Source organism: Anopheles moucheti, chromosome 3, assembly GCF_943734755.1.
Source record: "Anopheles moucheti chromosome 3, idAnoMoucSN_F20_07, whole genome shotgun sequence".
NCBI classification, from domain to species: Eukaryota; Metazoa; Arthropoda; class Insecta; order Diptera; family Culicidae; genus Anopheles; species Anopheles moucheti.
In genome coordinates this window covers 12,222,501-12,230,767 of record NC_069141.1, presented here as the reverse complement: position 1 = coordinate 12,230,767, position 8,267 = coordinate 12,222,501, and the positions used below count along the sequence as shown (strand labels likewise).

The 8,267-nt window shown below is 45.7% G+C and overlaps 1 protein-coding gene across 1 annotated transcript in view; it reads left to right on the top strand.

The window, feature by feature from the left end:
- Positions 1 to 1,911: 1,911 nt before the first annotated feature.
- Positions 1,912 to 8,267, top strand: part of LOC128304755 (protein turtle) — a 14,230-nt gene continuing 7,874 nt past the window's right edge. Inside the window, exons 1-3 of the mRNA XM_053041985.1 lie at positions 1,912 to 2,526; positions 7,332 to 7,803; positions 7,996 to 8,120. Coding sequence (XP_052897945.1) covers positions 7,386 to 7,803; positions 7,996 to 8,120 — 543 coding nt within the window. The 5' untranslated portion in view covers positions 1,912 to 2,526; positions 7,332 to 7,385. The remainder of the gene's footprint in view (positions 2,527 to 7,331; positions 7,804 to 7,995; positions 8,121 to 8,267) is intronic.

Here is an 8,267-nt window from a genome sequence, read left to right as displayed (position 1 = left end):
ATCCATTCTTCGGCGTGATTGATTTACCAACGAAATGGAAAGAATAACGATTGTAACGTAGAAGATGGCAACAAAGAACTTGGAATTGAGAGCGTCCTTGTTTGGAAAAGTTTCCTCTATCTACGATAAACGATAATCTACCCTTTTTTCTGTATCGGTCTAATTAACATAGATTGAGCCACAGAAAAATTGTGAGTTAAATGCTATTTACTCAAAGCAAGCCATGCTTCTTCCACGGCAACGAAAACCGGTTTAGCAGTTCGATTTAGTTGCTGTTGTTTACAGCATCAAGTAAGAGCTGAATAAACGGGTTATCAATTCTGTTCTGCTTGTACATCGGATGCTGCCTGTCAAGAATAGATAGAGAAATGCGTTCGCAATCGAAGAAGAGCATACTTTTTAGGGTGATGTCCATTTCAGCACGTTGTTGTGAGGTCTCCAAAACGGGGGAGCAGTTTTATAACATTAACTGTGTGCATCTCCTTCACGGGAGATGCTGGAATTCAGATGTTACTGGCGACCTCTGAGCGAGAACAGCTTCCTTCTCTCTTGTCTGTGTTAGAGAATGTGAGAGCCAAATGCGTGAGTTATGCTGCTGCCTTTATTTCTGGCCATTAGTACCATAGTTCTGGTTTTTTACTGCACCAACGCTCACAGTTGGCTGAGTTGGTGGTCAAGAGATCGGTCTGCGTTCCATCTTGGAACAGCCCTTCGTATCGCAATCTCCTGTTCACCGTGCCCGGAGTGTGTTTCGTATCAAGCTGCTGGTTAGTTTTTGTGTTCCGCACTGTAAGTGTGTATACGCTTCATGCTGCCTGGAATTTCCATCCCTTTTTTCTCTGAGGGGTAGTTGCGTTTTTACTCCCAAAAACCCAGCAGTACCAACAACGGTGTTTGTTTGTGTGGGTTTGTGCCAAAGGTGCGCATCATGTTGTGTTGATTGAGCAAGGCAGCATAACAACGTACCAGCATAGCATTCTCAACAACAAAAAAAAAAACGGTCCCACAGCCCGATATGTTTGGCTTCGTTCTCACCAAGTTCCCTCTCTTTCTCGCGGTCATCTCAGCGATGTTGTTGGTACAGTTTGTGGTGCCGCGAGAGAACTGTGCCAAGAAGCCTGAGAGCATAGAAGTGGAGACACACAAAAAATCGATACGAGCGTAATGCTGCTTCTGTTGACTCTACGCATCACACACATTTTTCAGAAGATCTTCAAAGTACGCTGAGCGCACACGGCTCCTGGAGGCACTTGGCGTTACTGGAATCTGGACTTTTCATCAAGTGTGCTGTGCTTCGTGCATGCGTGTTGGTGTGTATGTGTGCTTCAATTTCCACCTGGCTACTGTGACTAGTTTTGTGTAGAATGCCCATGCTCTAGGGTTGAAGCTATTCTACAATTTTCAACATATTCAACATATATTTCAACATAACTGTCGGTCAACACCAACGGTTCGGAGAGAAAGAGCTGGGCGTGAAAAAGACGGATATAGGTGTGTGTGTGTGTGCGCGCGTGTGTGTGTGTGCATCGCTGGAGGAAAGTGGTGGCCTGTTGGGTACGGGCCATTATACGGTGGGATTTGTGTATAGTATTCTGGCTGAAAACACTGGGAAAAGTTCTCCCTGTGTTGGGTGTGTGCGTTGAGATTTGTTAACCATACACACACACATACACACGCACAGAACACACAGGTTTTTTTTGCGGTCGACCCGAAACCTGATTGTGTGCATTGGGCGAATGTGTGAGCGAGGTGTGACGATCACACACTATTCTAGGCGTTGCTGGGAATAAGGGCTGTAGTGAAAATTCTCCTAATATCCTTGTGCGGTGGTGTGTAATTTTCCTCCATTCGCTGTTGCAATTTTCCTTTACCAGGTGTACAAAATCTTCCCTTTTTTCTGCTCAGTGTGTGAGTGTGGTCCAGTGTTTTCCCAGTGGTCCTTCCGTTGAGACATCGCCGTTACCTGGATCTCCGTTATATGCAGTTCCTTCTTCTCACCACGTGTTTGTGTCGCGCGTGCAGATATGTGTGTGCAGGCTGAGCCAAAAGGAAAACCAAAAAAATAGTGCTCCTCTGCGTGTTTGTGTGCGTGCGTGTGCTATTATGCAAATGCTTTGCTCAGTGTTTGGCGTGCGAAGAAGGTAGCAGCACCACTTTCCGTTAAATGTCAAAGGTGGTAACGGTTCGTTTGGTGCGACTATAGGGAAAATCGAATCCGTGACCCTTTCCGGATCCGTCTTCATTTTCCGCAAGTTTCCAACCCGTCCCGAAAGGGGGAGTGTGCTGGGCAAAAGAGAAGGTCCCGAGCAGTGTGTCGTAGTGCAAAGAAAAAAAAATAAAATAAAAGGCGAAGCAGGACGATACAAGTGCGTCTGGTAGTCTGGTTTTAGTACAGTGCCTGTACCTGTTAGGACCTGTAATTTCCTTCAAAACGAACTACCCCTATCATAGTAAGCGCCGCCCCAACTACAGCCCAGAATGGATTATTGATTGCAGTAATCAGCTTGAGGACATATGCACATCGCGGTAAGTACATGGGAATACCTGGTGATCTGGCTGAGTTTGCTAAAATTAAACCGACCTCTCAGATGAAGCGAAGAAGCTTTTGGGACACTGCGAGACAAGGAGAGTGGTAGATTCTGACAATATGCGCAATATGTTCGGAGGTTATGCACAGTAAATAATGGGTAGGTCACACAAAATGATGTTTCTCGCCGCTCGGTGGTGCTCTGTGGTTACTTCCGTCGGTGCGGTTTAGGTTGCGATGCAGTAGCCAACACCGCGCAACAGCATGGGGAATGGAATTTGGATGTTGTGTTGGCATGGTTTTATGGCTTCCTGGATGTCCAAGAGGCGTTTAGAAGCAAACAAAAAAAAAGTAGGCTACCAATCCCTTCATCATCCCCTACAGGGGTCGCTCTTGGTTACGCTTTTGCTCACCGTGCTTAAAATGTATATTCGCACTAGGGGTGGTGTTCCTTTGATGAGAAACAACAACAAAAAAGTCGTTTCCTGTAGGGGTTGTTTTGCTTTTTACGCGTTCTTCTTCTTCGTTATTGGATGATTGCACATCTTGCGCAAAGCAAAGTGCATTTTAAGTTAACTCCGGTGTGTTGTAACACGTGACGCTATTGTATCGCCCCCAAAAAGTTGAACTCTCCTTGTGGTAGAATGTCACACTAAAAACAACTTTTCCGTTGAAGGAAAATGGAGAAAATGAAGTAACCTCAAGAACAAGCAAAAAGAGATGGCCCCTCATCAGACGCGAAGAAAGAAGGCAGCGAACGAAGCAAAGACAGGTCACAACAGCGACCACAGACACCTGTGTGGGAAGAAGGGAAGATCGGTGGAAAAGGGCACAAGAAACACGCAACAAAGGAAAGAAAGAAAGCCAAAAAGGTAGAGAAATAAAAAACCCGATCAAAGATGGGTGGACTGGGAAATGTTCGGTTTTTGCTCCTTTTTCTTCTTTCCGTCCGTTGTTGGGCCGTTTTAGGGTTGCGCTTTGCTCGGCAAGCGCACAGCAACCCCCGGTGTAAGCGTCTTGTGTGGCAGAAGAGGCGGCGCGCGGTATGTTTAAAGGTGGATTGTGTATGGGCTTTCTTCTGATATCGATGCGACGCCTATATTGAGCATTGAAGGGGAATCTGCTTACGTTTTGAATGAATTTTTTGGGTTGAATTCTTTCGCTTTTCTTCTTTCTTACAGTGTGGGAAATGATGTTTCAACACAAGAAGGGCACGGTAAAGAATAAAGCGAAGAATGTATCGATACGGGCAAGATTAAAAAGGGAGTCTCGACGAATGCCTAGGCGCTTGATATGCGTGTGTTGACTTCCGCTTTGACGGGCACCGAAATTCGATTCTGGGACAGGAAGTTGTGACCACCGCAGCAATAAGCAGGAAGCCCCGAAAAGGCACTGTGGGCTATGCAGAAATGCGTTGCCTAGGTTACCATTTCCCACATGCAGAACTTAAGTACATCCAGCGTTTAACGTAATTAATAGCACCAACGCCGTACAACCAAACCAAACACCATTATAAAGTGTTCTATGATGATGATTCTCCATTCTGCCCAATTCTCAATAACAAAAACTGCGATAATTTCAAAGGCAAAGAAAAGCACAGGAGAATAATTGCAATCCATATCTGCTTTGTTCTGTTGCTTCTGCATAAATAAGGGAAGTAAACGTTTGAACCCCTTTCGCGTATGATCACCCGGACGATCTTCGGGGCAACAGAGGTCAGGTGTTTCCAGTATACGTAAGGTGCTTTCCGTAGGCAGCGAAAAAAGAGGCACTTTGCATGAAGAATTTTCACCGGAAATCGGTTTTACTTTTGTTATTATAAGTACGAAATGTTGGGTTATAATCTGTTTCAGTTGGGGCGGAAGCTATGAGCCTCAAATTGCTATATTCCTATGTTACATGGAACTACCTAAGAGCTAGCCCCCGAACGATGAGTTAATTAAAGTCATCAAATTGAACTGGCGATCTTTTCGATTCTATTTGAGTGTTGTTTATTCAATTTCAATAAACAAAAGGATAAATTGTTGTTAACAACACGAATCCTTGCTTTTCATGCGTTACAATCTTCGGTGTTCCCATCAGCAATTAATCATTCTGTTTTTCAATATAGTTAATTATTAGTGAAGGGTGAATCTGAATGAATGGATTCGAATGTCTATTTCAAAGATTCAGAAATCCCAAAAGATCTATCAGCCGTCCAAGATATATGGCTTCAATGGAGTTCATCCATCTTCATCCCTCCTCTTTAAGACCTCAAGAGACTTGATCTACTACTGCTTTGAGGATTCATCCGATCTACTTACTATAGCGATCATTCTACAGTATTTGATAGTAGTAGGGGCTACTCCCTTGGTATTACAAATGATTTCTTCTGGAGTTGTGTAGTTGTGGCTCTACCGATATTGTATCTTGCCCAGTCGATACACCCATTTCCGCCATTTGTTACAGCACTTCCTATGGCTATGCCCAACAGAATTGCCCTATAGAATTGCTATACCGTTTCCGAAACCGTGGCACCATACGCCCATAGTATGTGACGTGTTTAATTTCACGAGACGAGGGCGCCGTTAGCGCCTACGATCACGACCAACCGTCTAAAATGCCATCAAACGCTGATCTTGTTTGTTTTCCAAGTGTAAACAAAATAAACCAAAGCAAATCGTGTGGGTAGCTGTACGTTTGTCTATTTGTTGACAAATTTCAAGTCGTCCTTGCCAGCTTGCGTGGGCAATGCTGTTCACGCACCTAGAAATGTAAACTATTATAAATGTAAAGCAGGTCGCAACGTTCGTGTGGTGCGTGAAATAAATGCGTTTGTCGATGGTGGTGGTGGTGAGGGAGTTAAAGGGCGGTGGGCAAACGAAGGGTTTGAAGCTGTGTACAGAACTCTTGGCCGCGGCAGCAGCTTCGGATTCTCCTGTCAAGAAGACAGGCGAACCCTTGATATTTTTCTACCATTTGGCGAGGGAGTTGAATCGAACTCTCGGGGAACTTTGGCGAGAGTGTCGGACATTTCCAGCAGAGATCGAACTCAGCCAAACAGAGCGCGCATGTGCAGTGGTTGATGAGTTTGCTCCTCGGTGGTTTGGGATAGCGAATTCTTGCCCGCACACGCTTGCCGTTTTGGAACCAATAGACACGAGGGCACGAGGTGCGCTGCATTTCGCACGTCACACATTGGTTCTGTTTGGGTAACATCGTTGGAATTGTGAAGAAGGGACAGGTTTAATGGTTAGGCGGTAAGGTAATTGTTCTAAATCTCGATACCTTTGGCAAACAGTGATGTGATGTGTAGCTAGATTTGTTCAGAACGAGCACGGAACTGCCTGAACTGAGCAGGCTGAGAAAATCCGGGGAGTAAATCTGGGAGAATGTGAGCTGAGTTGCAGTAGCGACAGTGAGTGTGAGAGAGCGTGTGTGTGAGAGAGAGCGAATTGCAAGGAAAATCGAGAGCATGATGATGGGAAAAAGTTTGAGCTGAAGTTTTTCACGAGTTCCACCCAGGCAGCAAACCGTTCGCCTGCTGGTACACGATTCCAGGATAAATTTTCCACCCCAAAAAGGTGGTGGTGTGCGTGTGTGTGCACGTGTGTGTGTGTGTGTGTGTGCGCATTTGTGTGTGTCCAGTGTGGCAAGAAAATTCGATTCTTTTGCTTTGAACAGCTACAATTGTTGGGGCCAATTCTGCAGTGCAGGAACCTATTGGTCACCGTTAGCGTTAAGGTAAACAAAATGGGTGTGTGTGTGTGTGTGTTTGTGTGTCTGTGGCCACACGTCCTGGTGGGGTTTTTCACAGCAGTACTTTGGATGTCCCCATCCTCCCCCCTCCTCCCACCTTCAAAACTGCCTTTTCCACTAGCGTAATGGGGCAAAAGGTGTGATATTCTCGCTCCCTGCAAGGATTATCCTGTGTATGTATGTGTTTGTGTGTTTTACGTGAAAATTGGTGGCTGATAATTGGCAGGATTAAATTTTGCGGTGGCGTAAAACGTTCCGATAACGTTGCGAGCGGAGGAAAAACGGTGCCTTTTGAAGGTTTTGGGAGTCCAAATTTAGGATGGTCACTTTGCGATCTAGGCCGACAGTTCAAGGTTTCGGGCACGCGGTTTTCCTGCGGCAGGCTCTCTAATAGCTCCTTCCAGCCCCAATCGTGAACACTCCACGCCATCGGATAATCGGAATCATATAGCACTCCTCTCCTTTCCTTCCCGCTCCTCCCGCTTAGGACAGGTTACACATCTGCATTAGACACAGGACATTGAGTTGTGTGGACGGAGAGGAAATATCGAAAAGTGTTCAGTTTCATCCATTTTTACTGCAATTTTAGACGTAAATAATTAAAAATAACAGGCCCTTCCAGCAGCATGCTGCTACATACGTGGATCGCTGAACGGTTCAAGGTAAATAGCGCTCCATTCCAAGGGTAATTCCGCAGTGCAATAAAGTGTACGTGGAGTATGCTGTGTGATTTGAATTGGATTACGTTTACGGCCACACCCGGCTCCGTTGCGCTGGTTTTTGAGGGTGATAAAGTATATCGGTGTTGCAAAAAAAAAAATCTCTATATTGATCCATTCGGGGAGGGTGGTCCATTGTGGGTTTGCCATCGGTGGAAACTATCCTTCCACCCTCTCCCCACGTTTGGCAGGATTATGTGGGCAGGAAATAGAATAAATGTGATAACAGTGTCACCAAACATTCAGATCGAACAGACAGTGTGACGGTTTGGATATGTTTTTCTTCCTTCCTAAATGTAACTCATGGCGTTTTTTTGTTTGTTTGTTCGTTTGCTCTCTTTCCGTAGGTAAAGCCAGCGCCATGAAAACGGTACGTTAGCAGTGACTATGGGATCAGAGGCATGGGCATGTGCGTGGACCCTGGGGTTATCCGGTGGTGTCAGGCATTAAGCCGGTCGCGATCGTATGCCACAATAACCACACCCAAAACGTATCCCCGGCAAGCCTTACCGTGCCCAGCTCGTAGTGTCCCTGCACAGGGTGGTGGACGACGCTGCCCGTGCGTGGAGGCAGCGAAGGTACGAAGCGAACCCCAATCGACCGTGGACACTGGATGTAGTTATGCGAGTGTGGATAGCAACACTGCACACAATTACGGTGATAACCGTGCGCTAGCGAATCAATACAGTAGTGCCCGCGTTCGGCAAAGAACGGTGATAGACACAAGTGTGCGGAATGGTGATAAATCATTGAATCGATTAATTTCCACCTTACTGTTGTTGTTATGCTTCACGTTAGGCTGCTGCACGATTAATCCCCGTAAGTATATCGCACCGTTCCCATTAGATCGTACGCTCCTTGGAGGAGGTGGGAGCATCAGGCGAAAGCAGTTTCTTGTGTTGATCCATTTGATCAGTCATCGGTACTGTTGGCCAGCGATTGCCACTACCCCCGTTACGTAACGTTACCGGGCGTTTATCTTTATCGGTTTCCATGTTTATCTATTACCAGCGCAAGATGCAGTACACATCACGGCGATCCTTGGCGAAAGTGTCGTCTTCAACTGTCACGTCGATTTCCCCGGCGAACATCCCGTTCCCTATGTCTTGCAATGGGAAAAGAAGGTGAGCGAAAAAGTACGTCATCAAGCAATCCCGGAACATCTAATCAAGATTGTTTGTTTTTCTTATTTATAACTGCATAAACAATAAGCGAAAGCGACAAACTCTGTTGTCGAAAACCAAAAAAAAACTATATCCTTCGAACAAACAAACAAAAAACAC